Source organism: Fringilla coelebs (genome assembly GCF_963513975.1).
Source record: "Fringilla coelebs genome assembly, chromosome: 7".
Classification (NCBI taxonomy): Eukaryota; Metazoa; Chordata; class Aves; order Passeriformes; family Fringillidae; genus Fringilla; species Fringilla coelebs.
This window is the reverse complement of record NC_140035.1, coordinates 16131734-16151349: the sequence shown is the minus strand read 5'-3', so window position 1 is coordinate 16151349 and position 19616 is coordinate 16131734. Positions and strand designations below refer to the sequence as shown.

The window sequence follows — 19616 nt, the reverse complement described above, 5'->3', positions numbered from 1 at the left end:
TACGTACCCATTATAGAGCACAGTCAGGTACTCATGTAAGTCAGCCTTCCTGCTGACAACAGGAAGAGTAAAACCTCTTGCAAAACCTCTTACAAAAACCTATCTCCTCAGTGAATTTCTGACTCCAAAAACATGCAAGACTCAGCACCAGCAAAACACTGCATGAGAAGATATATTTTTGTGAAAGCACAATACTGCAGTCTGAGCACGGGATTGCTAAACTTGGATGTTAAGAAGAGAGGCAATTAATTTAAAACTTGAAACACTTGTAATACATTTTTATTGCTTCTGTCTGTTTTGGGACTTGCTTTGCAGACCAGCTCAGATTAAATAACTGTAACAGTGTGCACACTAGCAACTGCTTCAAATGAAGATGGGGGAAAAGTCTCTAACAGAGCACTTTTAATCTCAAACTCCTTCCTGATCCTATTTCTTCCATCTCTTTCAATTCAAAAGAGAAACTGTGAGGCTGTGGACTGAGAATATTGAAGAGCACAAATGGATCACAGGGCCACGGACCAACTAAATCCCACTGGCACCTGGGAGCCATGCATCCTGTGGCAATGCTTCTGTAGAGTTCAACTCCAGGGAACCTGCTGGTGAAGGTACTACAGACCAGCATAACAGAGGGAGAAAGGAAAAGGGAGAGGGCTTTTTTGGGCACCTTATGGGGCTGTGCATGGTCTACCAAGGTGCCAGGGTCCTACTTACCTGCTTTTGTTGTAACCTGGGCCCCACCAGCTGTCATGAATTCAACGTTTCCCAAATGAAGTGTGCCAGAAAGAAGTTTGAAGATGTCTCTGATTTCTTCAGTGCTGAAGTCCACCACCTTCATGGCAGTCTATGCAAAACCAAACAGCTAATGTTAGCTGTATGCACAGCCAGGTACAATGCAACTACCAGAGACAGGTCCAGTGTGTGTAAGATGTAAAACTCAGAATTATATTCACCATGAATACAAATGAAATGGGACGGCACAGCACTTCTCTGAGCTATACATTTGTCAATGATCTTTACTGTCTTCCATTCTCTCCTACATTTACTCTATTGCCACCAAAGGCAGGTGGGCATTGTCCCCATCCTCAGGTTGCACTTTGCTGTTACCACTGACAGTCATCACAAGAAAGAGAATGTTTGTTCCTGTGTGAGGAAATCCTACCCTGAACACTGGCAGCACAGGTTACAGATGTTGCTGGATGGCTTCCACATTCTCGCTTATTTTCTTCTCTGAAGGATGGATCCATATAAGACACTTAATTTACTCTGATCCACATAACCCCCTTAATTCATTCTTAGTATAGTAGATTTATGCAGCAAGATTTAAAACCAGGCTCTCAGCATTAACTGTAATATGGCTGGAAAGAGATTATCAGATAATGAGGAAGTATGGCACATTCCCTCATAATGCCTGCACGTGAGCCAGGGCTTTTGGGGCATAAATTGACTTTGAGAGGTAGGACCTGGTCTTCATGCATGCACCCTGTCAGTGGGGGACTCTGGGCTTCTAGTTCCCTTCTTTCCTCCAGCATCTCTTCAGCTGAAGAATAAATTCCATACTGCCATTGAAACTTCTGCTGTACAGGTGCTTCCCTCCCTTAAATCACACCTAACCAGGAATCCTGAAATCCTAAGCTGACTCTACTCATCTTGCCTATCTGGTTTCACTTACATTATTAAAGCCTTCAGGCCAACAGGTGTTATCAAATAAAACATGAATTTTCACATTCATCCTGCTAATCCCTTAACCTCTGATAAACAGGTGTCTGTTAAATCTCTGTGATATTTCAGAATAGGTGATTTGCCCAGGTGATATGATTTCACTGGAATATTGCTGGAGAACAGTGCCTTCAGACCAAACTCTTCCCCTTCTCATGATCAGTCTGAGGTTCCCTGAATCAGGCTATCTAGGAGGCTCCCACGAACCATTATGGGGTGGGGTTCTGCTCCCCCAAATTTTCTATCATTCTAAATTATTATTCACATTGACTGTTTCCCAAATTCCCCCATTTCTGTACACTAAAGCCGCTTTTTGAGTCTTGTTTTAGCTGAGTTTCTGACTTGTTGAACACCAAATTTTGGCTTAGGGCAAGTCAATTCTGCCTGTGAGATCTAGACCACGCAGCATGTTTAATCCATGAGGCTGTCCCCAAAAGCTCTGGAGGAGTTAGGAGTGGACTCACCATGACCTTACTGAACATCTCTACATCGTTCAGGTTCTCATCAGTCACACAGCCAGACTGGTTCAAGTAGCGATAAGTCTCCGGCTCACAGAGGGAGAGGCTCTCTGCAACAGAAGAAAGAGAGGCAGGGGAGAGACAACAATTTATTTAGCAACCAGTCTTTTAGTTCAGAGAAGAGGAGGGTGTGCTGTAACAAAGCTTGCAGATGGTATGCAAAATAATTTAGAACAGTCAAATCCCAAGCTGCAGAGTCTCAGAAGAATACCTCAATACTGAATTGACTCAAGAAAAAAACTTTTACTTCTAGCTCCAAAAGTGTACAGAAAAATAGTCTTAACTGTATACATACGGTAATGACCTCTAAATTAGATATCATCACTTGACACAGAGTTCAGAGTCACAGTCAGATTTCTGAAGACATTTCGGTGCTGAGCAGCAGTTAAAAACTGAGCATAGTTCACAAAACTAAATGTAAAACCAGAATTAGGACTCTGTATATTTGCTGTGCAACCACATCTTAAGCACTATCTGCAGATCTGATCCCCCATTTTGAAAAGAACATAGGAGAATTAAAACATCAATGGAGAAAGGAGGCAAGGATGATCAAGAGCCAAAACCACATTACAGATGGGGAGCTGAAGCAGCCTGGGACACCAGCTTAGAGAAGTAGATGGGGAGGAATAGCAGAGATCTGCTGAAGAAAAGAATCTGTTTTGTATGTTTTCCCTAAGCAATTGATAATAACCATGATCCCCACTAATTTCCTTATGGTCCCCACTATTTTCCTTTGCTTTAGACTGATCTCTGAATTGACCTAAGTAGCCATTCCTGCATGTACCCCCTAAAACTGAAATCCTACTCCCTTCTACTCTGTCAGGCCCAAATCTTCCATCTGATTATCCTGACACACAGAAACCAAAAGCATAAGAAATTCCCCAGGCCCTCAAAACCAGAGTATAACTGTATCATGCTCCTGCCTGCCTATCTGACCTCTCCAGAAACACCATCAGTGCTCAGCAATGCCTGGGACAGACACACACAAAAGTTATTAGGGGGGATGCTGCACTACAAAGAGGATTTGTCCACAGGCTGCAGATGCCACTTTCTCTGTGGGCAGTTTTTCAGACCCACCTCTCTTCTCCAAGTGCAGACCTATAAACCCTTTGTTCGGACAAAAGACATGTTTTGTGTAGTACTCTAGTACCTCCACAACATTGCTGCTCTCTGTAATTCTTCTCTCTACTATTACCTATACTGAAGATTCATTCTAAAAATGTATCAGTCCATCCTCTGAACTCCTTGAACAGCTCCCACCAGCAACTGAATCAAGACTCTTTACCCTTCCTCTGCCTCTAGCAAGTTCATCACTTTGCACATACTTTTTTCTTCAGCAGAGAATGCCTGAAATCTTTTCTCATAAGGATTTTTTGTCATCCTCAGCCTCTTTCTCTTAAATCTCCTTTCTGTTTCCCACAAAATCACCATTTGGCTGGCCTTCAAGAAGAAGCTACATATCAAGTACATGAACTACCCATGCTCTAACTGACTTATACCTGCTTCACATGTTGGACTGGAAACAGGACAAGAGACCTATCCCAGAAAATGAAATTACCTTTCTGCTCCCCGCTCACACCAGCTAGCAGAGCATAAAAGATGTGGTAATTCCGCTCCCCGGGGTTCTGATGTACCACCCTGTTCTGAAACAAAGAATACAAGAGTAGCCAGCAGAAAAAGATCAGACTTGTGGTTGCAAAGGCCAAGAGAGGACCAGGATACAGGTAAATCTCCAGGGCCAAGGCACAAGAGGGGTTTCTTGCTATTTAATGATGGTTTTGTCTCAGTAAATTCTACATCAAGATCTTTGTGGCTATGCAACTGAGCATCCACATTAACAAACTGAACTTTGTCAGTTCTGGCCCTGCTCCTCAGTGAATTCCTGACTCCAAAGTAAACTACATCCAGTCAGAGTTGCCTGCATTTGGAGTTGTACCCCATATGCTTCTCTCTGGAGCTGCGTTTCCAGGTACTTCTCTCTCCATTTCTCTTTGGTAAACAGTTCTTTCTTGGAGCCTCTTTGTAATGCACAGAGATTATCAAAGATGGGAGAACAGGCTGTGATAGATACAGCCTGTATCTATCACATAGAGGCTCACAGAGAGGCTCCTCTGCCTCTTCCTCAGCTGGGACAGTTGCAGTAGTAACAGCTCAGGAGCTGATGTCTGCACACTGCAGGGCAGACAGCCTTGTCCAGGAGGTGATCTGGCACTGCCACACCTTCTCTGAGGAGAGGGCTCACCCAGCACTCAGTGGAGGTGATACCTACCTTTTCCAGTAAATCTGAATAGCATGTTAAGGAAAAAACATGCAAGTGACAGAAGCACAGATTTCTTGATGATAGGCAAAAAAATCTTCTAGACACATTGGGATGAACCCTGCAGCCAGCAACAAATAATTAAATAACTGACACTTTGGAAAGCAGGTAAAGAGTGGTTCTAAACATCATCTTAGATCATCCTCTCTATTGGCTGTCTAAGGAGGTATGATGTGCCAAAGAGATATTTAAAAGGGCAGGGCCAGGTAGAGCATAGATAACCTAACAAAAGATGAGCCACATTAGGGACACCTAGAAGGATGAGAGGCCACTCTTATCTGAAAGCCTGCATTGCACACAGCAAGCCTTGCATCAGTTCTCATTGCTCCTGCAGGAGACCACTATCTTAAATCTCCTGACAGCACAAAGAGCAGAGGCCAAACAATCCAAGCCTGTCATTTACAACAGCAGTAAATTCATCTGGCTGCTACTCCAGAGCCAGCTGGTGTGGTTTGCAGTCAGCAGCAGCTTTGAACATACATCAGGAAATGCAGCCAGGGCAGCTTTACCTCCCTCATGGAGACAAAAGATGTGTCAAAGCCTTTGGGAGAGGGGTACCTGGCCATACAGGGAAGAAAGTCATCATGGCTCAACACAGTCTGACTGTGTCCAGTCTTCACTGTCCTTCTTGTCCCTGGAACAGGCTCCCCACAGAAGTGGTCATGTCACCAAGCTGGTCAGAGTACAAGGAGCATCTGGACAATGTTCATAAGTCCTATGATTTCATTTTAGGTAGTCTTGCGAGCAGCAGGGAGTTGGACTTAGTGATCCTTATGGGTCCTTCCCAACTTGAAATATTCTGCGATTCTATGACTAGGGTTCCAAGGTGCACTGAAGATGACAGCCCAAAACAGGGACTCATAATTCTCTTCTGCATCCAAATATTGTGCAGAATATATTTATTCTTACTTTGGTCTCACTTTTCTCAATCACGAATTCATTGGCAGAGCTAAGGTAAGTAAACAATTTTCTGTGGAGCAAACAGGATGTAATCAACCTAGGGGATCCTCCAAAGTAGAAAGTTCCAGGGTTTTAAGTATCAAGTGTGGAGATTAACAAAGTGAAAAGTCAAACCATGCCCCTACCTAATGCAGTAGTGAGACAAAAGGTTACCAGAGTTAGCTGCTGCAGAGCCACAAAACAAACACTTATTCCCTGTTTAAGTTGCAAATTTGCCCACAGCTGTAAATTGACTTTGAAGAACTTTGATGAGGGATTTCCGGACCTACACCGAGCTCCTCCTCCTCCTCTTTGCTCACTCAATCCATTTCTGGTGCGCTGCAGAAAAGGATACAATCGGTGACTCGGCCTCCCTGGATGTGCCCGTGTTGAGAGAAGTGCAGCTGGATGAACTTGCCAAAGCGGCTGGAGTTGTTGTTATAAACTGTCTTGGCATTCCCAAAGGCCTCCAGAATGGGGCTGTAGAAAGAAGGCAATGAAGATACGATTAGTGATGGGATACCATGAAAACAAAGTGTCTGCCCAGTCTTTTGACATTTGCACGCTGTGTTCTGCCACGAGAGATTTATTTGTTACAGCACCAGCCTGGACAAGCGGGAAGAGCTCAAGGGAAAGGAAGGATGGCAAGAGCAATTTAACAGGCTGCTAGATAAATTTTAAACCTTTGGGATTGCAGTTAATTAAATCAGTCCCCAGTCTGTATGGGCAGCTGGTGCTCACACTGTCAAGGGCATTCCCCACCAGTGTGGCTTGAGGAAATGAAAGGTGGCAAGAGCCAGCCAGGCTGTGTCCTCAACACAGCACATCCCATGAATGCAAGTGTACTTTTTCAAGGATTTTCAGAAGCATCAGACATATATGGCAAACACTCTGTAGCTTTAAACCACACACTTCTATATTCATTCTACCTTTTTTCCTTCTGCCTTTGATAAACCATCTCTTAAAATGACAGGCAAACATCTTCAAACTAACAAACAGTAATAAAATGATTTGTTTGGTACTTAAATTTGATACTGGAACACGCAAGCCCTTGTTGCCTAAATCTTGCTTAGGCTGATATAAGCTACATGGTTTCCAAGTAGAGGGACTATACACACACTATAGATTTGGAAATTACATTCTAAGAGAGTATCATCATCCACTTCAGGTCAAAAAAAAAGGGCAAAAAAAAAATCTATCACCAAACATCAGACCAGCCATAAATTGAAGAATTTTGTCTGCTGTTCATCTTCCCATCTTCAGGAAAAAACAGTTAAAATGCTTGGTACTTGCTTCACAGAACAGTACAAGGGAAAAGCCTAAACCACTCAAACTGACACACAGAATCCAGGATTAAAATATTCATTTCTGCAATTAAGCCAATTCTAAAATAATCTGAAGGGCTGACAAGCAAGGAATCACAGAGATGCTACAAGAACAGTCTGTATGTTTTCATGTCTAATTTTAAAACATACTTAGTTTTAAACAAAAATTATTGCTGTTATTACCCTGAGAAATACTGGCTTTTATACATCTTCACAGATCTACTGTGCAGTCCCACTGGAGATATGGGATTATTCACGAGTTAGTAAATACAGCATAAAAAATAACCACAAGTAGAGATACTCTGGAGTTTGCAGAAGGCTTCAGACCCTGCAAGTGTTAGCTAAGGGAGAGCTGTGCTTAAGGAAATAGTCAACACCCTCCAGGAAAATCCAGGCAGTATTTTCCTAACATCTCGTGAAACAATCGCTTTCAAGTAACAAGGACAGAAATGAAAATTCCTCTCTCATAACACACTACAACCACTGAAATGCCAGTCAGAGAAATCTGGGTGCACAGATGAGGAAAGTTCCTTGCCATGGAGAATTTGAACTCCAAGACCCACACCTCTGAAACAAGTATGCCAATAAGGACATTGCACAGAAATATCCACACCACTGCCACAAATCAACAAAATTAACAGGGACAGACGGAAAAGGGAGAACAGGGTTGTGTTATATGACCACCATAGATGCAGCAAGAGTGCAGGAGCCAGCTAGCCAATCTTCATGGCTCTAAATCATGTTAAATTATATAAGAAAAGCACAAGGAAATATCTTTATAGTTCAGTTTGGCAATGGGCTCACACACATGAGTGCAAAGTCTTTCAGGCTTAGGAGAGGAAATAGGCAGGAGGGTGTCTGAGCAAGGCAGAGGGTGGGGTGAGCTGGTTCAGCCAGGAATGAGGGCAGGGGCCCTGGGCTGAGCAAATGGCCTGTGCCAGCAGCACATCACAGTGTGGCACCTGAGGCAGAAGGGCACTGCAAGGGGGAGCAGCACATCAGGAAGGTGATGCTGGCTGCTCGCTGGATGGGGGCAGGATGCGTTCAAAATAATGGGAACCAGTTCCAGCAGGGCACCAGAGGGAGAAGTCTGGAGTTCAGAAATACTACACCATATGCAGCTCAGGATTCAGATGCACAGTTGAAGACAAACAGATTTGAAGATTTGGGGGGTGAATAGCAGGAAAGGAGGTTATGCTGTCAGCAGTGGCACCCAACATGGAGAAGGGAGCTTCAGAGTGAAGCAAGCAAGAAAAAAAGCTGAAAGTTAGCAGAATTTTTAATGAACTGATGGATATTTTCAAGAAAGAAAATAGACAAAATCAACAGTGTCAAAGGAGTTTTGAAAGCCTGATTCGTGAGAAATACACCAAGCACAGAAGTTCCAACACAAGCAAATTATAGAAAGCTGATGAACACTTTGTTTACAATGCTGTATGAAACTGAGAAAGAATCCAACACTGCTCCTTGGAATGCGCTGGGCTGCAAGCATGAAAATCCACCTTAAGTGAACCTGAGGAGGGCCAATGTCAGAGCAAGTGCAGCTGAACTCCAAACACATGAGGCAGGGTCCATAGGAGTGGCAGCAGCTGCTTCTGGGTGTGGGCCAGGCCTTCAGCTTCTTGTCTTCAGAGACAAGGTGACAAATCAGATTCTCTTGCATTCACATTGCAATAGTTCATGTAGCACTAGAGCTGTACATGGAACAGGTTGTGATCTCTAACTTCACTCCAGCTCACAGCCGTGGCATCTTACAGACTCAGGGATCACCTCCCCAGCATCTTAAGCTCTCTGATCACTGTCAAGTTATCACTTCACTGCTAAGAGTGCTTGAGCCTTCTAAGCCGCTTGCCTTAAAGCAGATTTTGCAGATCTTGAGTCATGACTGTACTGCTCTTCAGAGCTTTTTCCAATTTGCCTCCATGCCTGCTAAGACCTGCACACCTGCAAAGGATAAATCATCCAACCACAGTCTCTGGAACACCAGGTCCAAGGGCAGCAGCCCTTCTGCTCAAGGCTGCTCTGCTTTATAAGGACCTAAAACCCGCAGTGCTCTCACAGCTGCCTCCTCTGGAGGTTTCTGCAGCTATCACAGGCTCCATCTAGGACTAAGCTGCAGCCTCAGCCTTGACAGTACCAAACTGCAGGACCGCCAGCAAGGTCCTTCAGCCACAGGCAAGACAGTCTGGGAAATTTTAATGTAATTTGTTTAATATAATTCAGGTATTAAGGAAAACAAGGACACAAACAACAAAACAGATGTATCTTTCCTGCCTCTTCCCCAGGCTTACCTGATGTCAAACACTACTGTCCTCCATTCTTAGCCTCAGCTTTCTTTTATACCGCAGGTTGCACTCCCTCAAAATTTCCCCCAGCATCACAGCACAGGTGCCTGGGGTCACACTGCTTCTCTCTGTGATTCTTTGCTTCCTTATTTTCTCTGCTGCTCTTTGCCTCTTACTAGTTTTCCTCAGCCACACTTTTCAGGTTTTGCAGATACTTTTTCCTTTCCTCTCTGTTCCAGCGTAGGTCACATGTGGGTCATGGTCCCTCAGGGGTGTAGGACCTCTTCTGGCATTAAGTATTTTCCCTGCCATGTGTCTCCATTCCCTCACTGCTGCCAGCTTCTGTCTCAAACACATTTGATTCAGGTGCTCCTCTGCCTGCCTGATGCCTCATCAGGGTTTAGGTGGGCGGTGGTTGTTCCCTGGTGCCAGCTCCCATGGAGGGTTCTCCATGAAATCACTCGCCAGGACAGCAGGAGAGCTGCCAGGCTGCCCGTGGGACTCCTGAGGGCAAGGTAAACCAGCAGCCTGAAACACAGGGAGGCTGGGGGAGAGCAGGGGCCCGTGGAGGAAACCAGGAGCCAGAGCATGACAGAGACTCCCTGTGAGGACAGCTACAGTTGAGAGCTAGAGCATTAATTCTCCAGCTTAGGAGACACATCCCACATTGCTGCTGGAAAGAAGCCTAATGCATCCACGGACAGCTGGGAGAGCAGCCAGGGGAGGCATCCCAGCAGGATGGCAATCTTCAAGTTTCCCTGATGTGACATCATTCAGCTCTGTGATCTTCTCTGCCCAGGTCTGGCTCCATCCCTGCCCAGAAGGCAGGGCTCCCCAAAAGCAAGGCTCCCCCAAGGCAGGGCCCCCCAGAGGCTGACCCAGCGCTCTGGGTGCCCACGAGGGTGACTGTACCTGCTTTCCAGAATGGCTTCTTCCACGTGAGTGCTCTTCTCAGACACAGGGGCCCCAAGGGAGGTCTGGCTCATGGCTGACAGGAATTTCAGGAGCAACTTGGTGCTCTCAGTCTTTCCAGCTCCGCTTTCTCCGCTGTTAAGACAAAACACACATTTCACTCACAAATCCAGGACAGGCAGAGCTGATGACCATCCTACCCGCGGCACAGGAGTGATCTCTAGGAACAAACACGAGACATCCCCGCTGTGACAAGCAGGGATGGGGCAAAGGCAGGGAGGGCGGTGTGGGTGCGCAGGCAGATGTCAATGCAAACGGAGCAGCAGGAGCAAGGCGTGTGATGCAGCCACGGAGTAGCTGGCTGTCCATCTCTAACCTTATGAGGACACACTGGCTGTCATGACGCTTCCACAAGCAGCAGTAGCACTCGTTAGCGGTGGCGAAGATGTGGGGAGGCAGCTCACCCAGGCGGTGCTGTCTGTACAGCTCCATGGCATCCACACCGTACAGACCAGGGATGGCTCTGTAGGGATTTACTGATGCCAGGATGGAACCAATGTTTGTCTACGGGGAAAGAACAAAACACAGAAAGGAAATGAAGCAAGCTCCTGGGAGAAAAAAAAAAAAAGTCACAACAAAGCCAGACCCTGAAATAAGTCATTGCGAAGGAGAAAGCCTAAATAAGGACACTGAGCTTCAGCAGAGAGCTGCACAATTTGGCAAAGTTGTCAAACCCCAGAGAAGGAGCTGTACAGATGGGTATGGATGACACAATCTGAATTTTGCTGCTTTATAATATAACATTCTTATCCTGTTTTCCTTGTTAAATTAAGCTTACACAATTTAAAAACATGAAGCCATCTTCATACCCAGCTACTTTGCACTGTGCTTGAAGCTGAGTAGCAGAGCCAGGACTGAAAGAGTGTCAGGAGATACCTTCAATGCCACAGTCCTAAGCAAAGGGGGCTGGGCAGGGTTCAAGAACCTCCTGAACAGAGTTGGAACACAAACACACACACACTACACACATGTGCAAAGAACCACTAAAGCATACAATTTTTCTTCTGCTGAAAAAATGCTGTTTGGTGCAGCTTAAATCATTTGGTAAACCAAATCAAAATTGACAGCTGAAGATAAAGCTCTGGATTTCAAGTCAAAACATTTCTATATTTTCTAAACATTTTATTTTGAAAATATTTCTTTTGAAAATCTCACAGTCCCAAAAAAGAGGTAGCAAGATTTAAAATAAAATACCCAGACAACAACACTGAATTTCAAATGTATTATTTTGTACAGTGAGAAGGAAATTAATTTTGCTTTTTGGGGTATGACTTTTTCGGTTCAGCCAACCAGCTCAAATCCAGTTATTCTCAGAGCTGCAGTTCAGAGCAATGGTGCCACCTCTCTCCTAATGATGGCTTTGTAATATGGTCAACACCCATGCTGCTGGTGTGGTGGCCTCCCTCACAGGGACATCTCGGGCTGCTCTGCTGCAGGAGGTGCCAAGCTTTGTGGTCAGGGACAACATCTAGCATTAGTTCCAAACCACTACAAGTCACCCATCAGATCTAAAAGCATTTGAATGTACCTGCTGGAGAAGCTGTAAATTAAACACGTGGTGACAAGGAGGACTCATCAGACCAAATGAAATCTGAGCCTATAGCAATGCCAAGCTCTGGAGCCAGAAGCCAGACTGATAAGATGCTGTAGTCACCAAAATATTTAAAACTCATTCATTAAAGCAGCACTCAGAGATCATCGCAGGGGGGAAAATCACCTAGGCCAAATTGCATTATTAGTATAAACATCATGGATCAAGTCCTGAGGACCCTCTGACAGGGACCTTTGTGGGCAGAAATATAATTAATTGGTAATGAAAGCAATAGGAAGCCAGAGAGGTGGAGAGAGAGAGAGGAAAGCATTGGGTGTCAAAACATGAATTGGGGAAAAGCATTATACAGGCAGCTGAGGAACAGGCATCATCCAGAGACTACAAGACATTTCTATGTCCTTCACAGCATCTCTTCTGCTGAGATGTTTCAGTTGGCATTTTCATTGTAGTTTCACTAGGAACAGAGCTCCTCTCCAGAGAACTTCTGGAAAGTCCTTTCCAGAACTTCTTCCAGTACACCCATCTCTTTCAAAGCTGTTCCTAGGAAACTTTTCCACCATCCAGTTGCAGTCTCCTCATCACATGCATTATAGACAATTTCTATCCATAATTTTTAATGGCAGTAAAACCATGTACATACCAGCTACTCAGTCAGCAAAATAATCGCCTCCAAAGAAGTCTCCAGAGCAGGACAAGCCACATGGGGCAAGTCTACTTCTCAGGACAAGAGATCCTACTTGGATGGTTAGGCATGGCTTTGCTAAGGACAGCACAAAATGTGGCAGTACAGCCCCTGGCTCATTTCTGCATCACTCACATTATGTTTGGTCTACTTTTATTAAGGAATACAGGAATTGTAAGAATGAAGGGGGGAAATGCAGGTTGTTGTTGTGCCCACATAATTTCCTTCAACAGTTGGATAGGCTTGAACAGTATTTATCTGGATAACAAAGGTACTGTTGAGCTTGTCAGTATTGCTGTAGTAAATTAATCATGGGTGTCAGACCAGATACACTGCTACCTACACTCCCCAATCAGAAAGAATCCCTCTTAGGAGCTCATGATGGGGTTAATAATCCTACACTGAGGGGTTCTTCCCAGTGCTGAGCAGGTTACAGAGGTTAGGCCTCTTCATACATCTCCAAAAATTTCAGACTGGGAATGCACATCTGAGATTCATGCACCATGCAAAGGCAAAAAATGAGGTGTAAAGGTGTTAAACTTTAACACCTTTATGCACAGATGGAGAAGGCACAGACCTAAAGCTGAATAAGAGAAGGAATGACACATCAGAGCTAGCTGAAAGGCTTAAGGAGGTACGGCTGCTATGACACTGCTGGTGTTGTGGCATTTCTGGTACAAGGCACAGACTGAAAAGGAAGAGCATCCTGCATTGCATTTTAAGCTGTGAGGAAGAAGAAACAGGAGGGATATACCCAAGTGGGTCAAAAGCTGCACAAACACATAGCATGTGTCAAACACAGGACAAGAAGAGCAGCAAGGATATGGGACATCAAAATAATGTGTGCAAGTGGGTACTGTCACAGGGTCACAAGACTGTGTTGACACACAGGCAAAGGTGACTACAGAAAAAAAAGAAAAAAGAACATAAAAAAGAATTTACAGTCTGCTCTGCATCCAGTGCAGGAGGTGGTTCAGAAACGGGTCACTTTACTGATAATTTACTGGAATGCAGGTGCATATGGTTTGGTTGCCTTGATAACGGTTGCTATGCAACACAGACAGAGATTTTCATTTTTTCTGCCATATTCTGAAAACTCTGTGCGCATATAGCATGGACAAGCAAGGTAAGACGGTCTTTGCAATCCATCTTCCTTATTCTCTCCAAGTCTTAGCAGAGCACTGCCATCCCAGCAGTTCAGGGATGTTTCATCCCAGGTGTGCTTTTCCTCACAAGTCCCTTTCCTAATACTTGTCTCCTTCCAGAGAGGGAAATCAGGAGATGCTATGAGTATTCATTCATCTGTGCAAGGAGAGCAGAGCAATCAAAAAAATCCAAAAGGCACAACTGCACGTTAAAGCAGAAGAGTTGGGCAACAGGTTTGCATTCCTAGTTTTGTTAGGCAGTATCTTTGTCTGTCAGATCAGGAGGGATACTCAGCAACCCCCTGTGTACATTACATCTTCCACTCTGCTTGGCCTTATAAACCATGGAACTGCCATAATGAGGAACCTGGGGAATGTGAATGACAGCTCTTCCAACATGGATGTTCACAGAGGATACAGAGCTGTGCGGTTACCACAAAGCTCAGAGGTGAACATTCATGTTTTGGCAGCTCCACCATAGAGGCAAAGAAGCCCCTCTGATAAGGGTAGGATCTCACAGGGATGATGGAGCTGGCAAGGCAGGAAATCCCCTCCAACTCCTATCCTCAGGAGACAAGGATAACATCAGTACTTCACATGCAAAGTGGCAGCCCTGAAGCTAAACAAAAGCCATTAGGCCAAAAGGGAAGAGCACTTACATAGATGTTACCCTGTTGGTAGCGCTGGTGAAGGTTAAGCAGGATGGCAGCTTCATGCAGATCTCCCAGCATGGACATGTCTTCCACCCCATCAATGCTGGTCTGGTGCATGGGTAAGACCTTTTCTCTGGACAGGGTGGCTTTGGGGTACTGGAACACCTGGAAGTATGGGAAGAAGGACAAATCGTCTAATGACACCTGAGCACATGGTCTGATTCCCTACCAGAAATGTGCACCTTTATATTTTTGAACTGGAAAAGGAAATTAGTAAGACACAGATCTGCTCTCTACTTTTACAGTCACTCTTCTATTACTGTTCCTACATATTTGAGCCCTCTAGCCAGAAACTATACAGCATACTCCCTTTTTTTGCTACACAGTCAATCTCTCACTCTCCCCACCACTGATAGGGACAAATCAACACAAGGCTACTTAATTTCCCCTTAACAGAAGCAGGGCACCAGCCTCCAGCTGCTAGGCTAGACAGGTATTACACACTGCACTCATGACTGTGAATAATGATGGCAGCTGCTCCCAAGAGACCAGGAACAGTCTTTCACAAAAAACACAGGTGAGATCATGTCTCTGACCTTGGGGAAGTAGAGGAAAAGCTAATTCACATTGCAAGTTTGGCCCTGCACTCTCCATAGCAGCAGCGAGAGAGCATCTGGAAGAGTTTGTCATCTCAAGAGCAAAGGAAAGCAAAGCACATGAGAAGCCAAATAAAGTAGTGACATTCTCTCTGTGTGATGACACGTATGTGTATGATACAGCTTTCAAAATATTTGTACAGTGGCACCTATTAACTTCTATCACTGCTCTAGGAAGTGCTCATCTCTCTGTGCAGTTGCACTCATCTTGCTTCAATTGCTGCATCCTTCTTCCTGCTAGAGCTCTCTCCTCCTCAATAACCCACTCTTCAGTTATCAGGTCGTCTCCTTCACCCCCTTGAGATTATGTGACTGTTCCCCTCCACCACATGCACATCCCAGCCCTCCTTTCCTCCTCCTCAAGCACGATGCTGGCATTTCACGCAAGTTATTTCAGTTGCTTCCCACTCTTGGATTCAGCCGTGTGCCATCTCCCACCCAGCATCCAAAGCTGTGCTAGATGGTAAGACCCAAAGAGAGACAGATGGGAGACTTCACATAGGCATCCTGGAGAAGGAAACCGGTCCACAGTAACCCCTCCAAAGAATCTTGTGCTTTTCCTCCTCTCCCGGGGCTCTGGTCTCTGCCTCGTTTCCATCCCTGCTTGTCAGCCCTCCTGAGTGCCAGGGAGAATCTGACACAGAGAACCAGCTCTAATCTGTAGTGTTGCTCTAAGTGGTTTCTCCTGCCCACCTCCTTGGAGTGCTCGGGCTGCTGTCTCTGCTGGGGAGAGGCTGTCCCTGCAGGTGCAGGCTGCAGACAGAATGAGGTCACCCAGACCCCTCCAGCGAGCCCCCCCTGCCAGTCCCTGGCAGGGTGCTCACAGCTGCAGCACGCTGCAGGTGCTCACCCCAGGGCTCTGAGCCTGCACCCTGCCAGAGCAGGGCAGCAACAAGCCAGCAGCATCCCCTACAAACCACCACGATGCACAGCCACAAGAGCAGCTCTGTTCTGCGAGGGAGCTGGGGGAGAGGCTGGCTCAGCCCTCAGGTGCGTTTGCCCCGTTTCTCACCAGTCACACCTGTGTGGCAAGGACTGCTCGGCCTTTTCCACCGGCAGGCTCCTTCACAGCCCACTTCTTTCACCAGCCAGGAGGCTTTCAAAAATACACAGTTCACATTCATGATCAGTGTAAAACAAAGCCCAGTCCTGCAAAAAGGCTCTCTCCACACCAGTTCTGCTCCTGGGTGTCAGAGAGGTCTGATTGCCAGCAGAAGGACCCCCATTCTGCAAGCATGACCCTAAAAAAAGAAAAAGTTTTCTTTCTTCTTCAGAGCGGAGACCTCAGGCACTATCACAAGAAAACTGAGGGAGCAGAAAGGGAGAATGGGACAATTAAATTCAGGATAGAGTACAAGCTGCAGATGCACAACATCTGGACTGTCAGGAACAAAATCAGTACAGCACTTACAAACCAGGAGGCAGCAAATGACCCTGGCTCTCTCTTGTCCACTGACTTACACCAAATTTGGAAGAGGACAAGTAAAAAACAGTATGACGTGATCTTCCCTTATAGCTGCCTGGTACTTACTCATCTACTACTGCTCTGTCAGCACTTGCAGCCATTTGGGCCAGAAGAGAAACATTAAGAAAACATTTAGACAAAAAGCTGAGTGGACAAGTGTCCTAAAAGATTTCAGGAGCTGGCAGTACCTGTGCCCAGAGGCTGCCATGCACGAAAAGTGATGGGTCAGAGCTCATTTCCTTGTTCCTGCAGACAACATGGGAGGAAATGGAAGCCTGAAGAGGAACAGGGGTCCGAAATACACAAGTAAATTATTAGTAGGGTGTAGAAAATCACCTGTTATACCTGTCTTGCTTGACTGAGGGCTCCAGCCCAACTGAGGTTTGGGAGGCGATGGCTCTGTGCCTCTGGAAGACACTTGTGACATGTGGGAGAGTTTTCAGGTGGTCCCTGGCACTGGAAGAAAGCTGACTTTTCATTTGTTCTCTGCCCTCCAGGGGCAGAGTCTCTGTATCACCAACAGGCTGCAAGGATCATCCGTGCTCCTGGACACAGACACATGTCCCATGACTGTCAAAGTGACTTTCTTCAAGCAGCTCAGAGGTTTGAGACACAAACAGGATGATGCTCCACCCTCAGAGTCCCAGTAAGGAAGCTTTTGTTACCCCCCTGCTCACTCCTGGATGCTTCCAGCAATCTACCAGGAGAGCAATTTCAAAGATCCTCCCCCATCATCCTGTTCCAGGAAGGGTATGCCAGGCTGATGTTCAGCACTACTGAGCTGAATCTGACAGCTGATGTTTCCTGAAGCAAGTAAGAACTCAGGCAAACTGATCTCTCAGCAAAGTTGCCCCCAGAATATCTCTTTTTTAACAAGCTAATATATAAAACACAAAGTTATAGGTGTTAATAAGCAGATGTTTATTTTTGGGAAGGAAAACAATCAGCTTTCAGTCTAACAGGCACCTCACAGCCAAAGATTTCTACTTTCTTACCAGTGATAAACTCAATTTGCCTCAGATTTAGCCCAAAGTGAGGGTAAAATGACCATGATTCCCTCCAAGGCCCTGCAGTGGTCAGGAATAAAGCAAAATATGGGCAGCAAACAAGCCAAGATGAAGCTTGCCAGTGCTGCTCACCGGGCTGAGCAAGAGAGAAATGATTCCTTTTAGGGCTCAGTTCCATCCATTAGTGCCATCCTGAGCACACAAGCAAAGCTCCCACCTGGCATCCAAGTTATATTTATCCATAAAGCATCTGGCTGTTTTGTCTGGGTGGTGGTTTCCAATCTTGTGTTTCACAAGCAAAGCTCCTCCTTTCCTCCCAGGAAGTCACATTTCTGATGGATTTAGCGCTTGAGGTGTTTTAAGGAAGTGAAAACAAATGACAAAAGCTTTGAAGCATGACTGGACTTCTTACCTCAGAGCTGCAAGAGCTGCAGGGATGCTGGGCCACAGCAAACATGAGGACAACCAGATTTGGGGGTCCTAAAAATCAGAGGGATCAAGTGCCCCACCCAACCCAAAGTGAAGACATTTATCAGAGTTCTCCCCAGGGAAGGAGTGCCAGTCCCTCCTAGAGGAATGAAGCAATGACTGTGGCAGGTAAGGGAAGCACACAGGACAGCTCTTGTGGGTGGCACTGAATAAAGAAAGCCCTTTCATGATCACCATGAGCTTTTACTCCACATAAAGCACATGCTCCTCCAGCCCAGTGGTTTCTTGTTTCATGGAAGGAAAAAACCCAAACCCACCTTTTTTCTTCCACACCTGTAAGCCACCAAGCATTATCCTGAGCGTATTTTCCAGCATACAGGGCACAGGCTGGAGGTGAGTTCATGCACACAGACAGCTCCAAAGTGGGATTTCTGGTGTCCTTTCAGAGGTGCCAGGTTGGTTTGAAAGATTTTACAAGGCCACATCAGCATGTCAGAAGAGACAGAACTGGGAAAGTCACAGAGGTATTCACCATTTTTTGTCCCTCTGAAGGCTGCTGCATTACCTGTGATCCCTTAAAATGTGTTAGTGATATCCAGCACTCCCAAAACAAGTCAACTCTTCAAGAAGGGGTCTAAGAGACTACAGTAACCAGATTAAAAAAATCTGTGTTTGCTAGGGGAATTTCCATCTCCGAGAAACAAATCAGGCTCTTTATAAAAGAATGATGACTTCAAATCTTTCAAGGCAAGACTGAAAAACAGGACAGCCCTACCACTGACTCCAGAAACCAGAGCTCTAAATCCCCTTTCCCTCTGTGTCCTCCTTTGTTCTCCAGGTGAGAGGCTGAAGAAACCCCATCCATTTGTCTGTAACAAAGCAGCCACCTGCAGGGCCCATTCACCACAACACCTGAGCAGGTCTAATTGCTCACTGCTGGAGGGCACAGTCCTGCCCATTTCCCCATCCTCCTCCCAGCCCAGGCACCAGTCTGACTCACCAAGAACCTCCCTGAAGGCTGTGGATAGTTTTCCCAGGGTTAGCCAGGCGAGCTGACTCACTGAGGACTTGGATGATCCCCAGAGGTCCCTTCCTAACAGTATTATTCCATGAGTACTGCACAAGGAGCACAGGGCTGGAAATCAGGCAGGAAAGAAGCTTGTTCTTATCACTGCTGGAGAGCTCTGCTCTCAGGGGAGCTGGGCTGCCTGGCTGAGCTGTCCTGTGCATCCCTGCTGCCTTAACACACCGAGTGAGTGGCACAGGGAGCCCACTGCCACGTGCCCCTGGCCACAGGGCTGACAGCAAAAGCTGCTGAAGCAGCTGGTGGTGAGCACAAGCACCCCTAGAGTAGCACAGCTGGGCAGGAAGGGCTGCCTGGTTACTGGAGCTGCCTCCTTCCAGGAGCATTTAGCCAATATAATGATTTTGTTAGGCTGTTCATAAAACTCCTTCAAAGATGGCACAAGGGAAAACAAGAAAAGGGAGGTAGGCAGAGAAATGAAGAGAACAAAAACAATCTTCTCCTTTTAACATTTGTTAGATATTTGGTGTAACGGAGCCAGGTCACTTTTCAGAGAGAATTGCAGCATTTCCATTGATAAATTTCAACATGATGGTCACGCAAAACCAAGAAATCCATCTTACAGCTTGGCATAGGGCACAAACTCATGCAAACTTCACTTACCATGCCATAATCTGAGGTGAAGAGAACATTTCCATTGGCACACAAGCCCACAGTGCATGGCTGCAGCTGGTCCTGCTCCTGCAGCCATACCCTGGCACCCTGCAAAAACGAGAAGACATCCCTTTAGAAAGAGCTGGAGCCTGTGAGATCTGCACCCAAGGAAAGCTGGGGGAAGCTGCAGTATTCAGAGGCTATTTCCAAGCTACAGCTGCTTAAAATATTAAAGTTCTACTTACATTTTCAGAGAAATTTGGTTTGTTTTTTCTTA

At 45.8% G+C, this 19616-nt stretch overlaps 1 protein-coding gene across 1 annotated transcript in view; it reads right to left on the bottom strand.

Moving 5' to 3' along the window:
• The window catches only part of LOC311155681 (unconventional myosin-X-like), a gene marked incomplete at its 5' end in the record, with an annotated part of 84523 nt that overhangs the window by 54781 nt on the left and 10126 nt on the right, over positions 1-19616 (bottom strand). Inside the window, 9 exons of the mRNA XM_084209049.1 lie at positions 712-841; positions 2181-2284; positions 3793-3877; positions 4504-4517; positions 5846-5970; positions 10013-10147; positions 10389-10576; positions 14111-14269; positions 19349-19447. Of these exons, the coding sequence (XP_084065175.1) occupies positions 712-841; positions 2181-2284; positions 3793-3877; positions 4504-4517; positions 5846-5970; positions 10013-10147; positions 10389-10576; positions 14111-14269; positions 19349-19447 (1039 nt within the window). The remainder of the gene's footprint in view (positions 1-711; positions 842-2180; positions 2285-3792; positions 3878-4503; positions 4518-5845; positions 5971-10012; positions 10148-10388; positions 10577-14110; positions 14270-19348; positions 19448-19616) is intronic.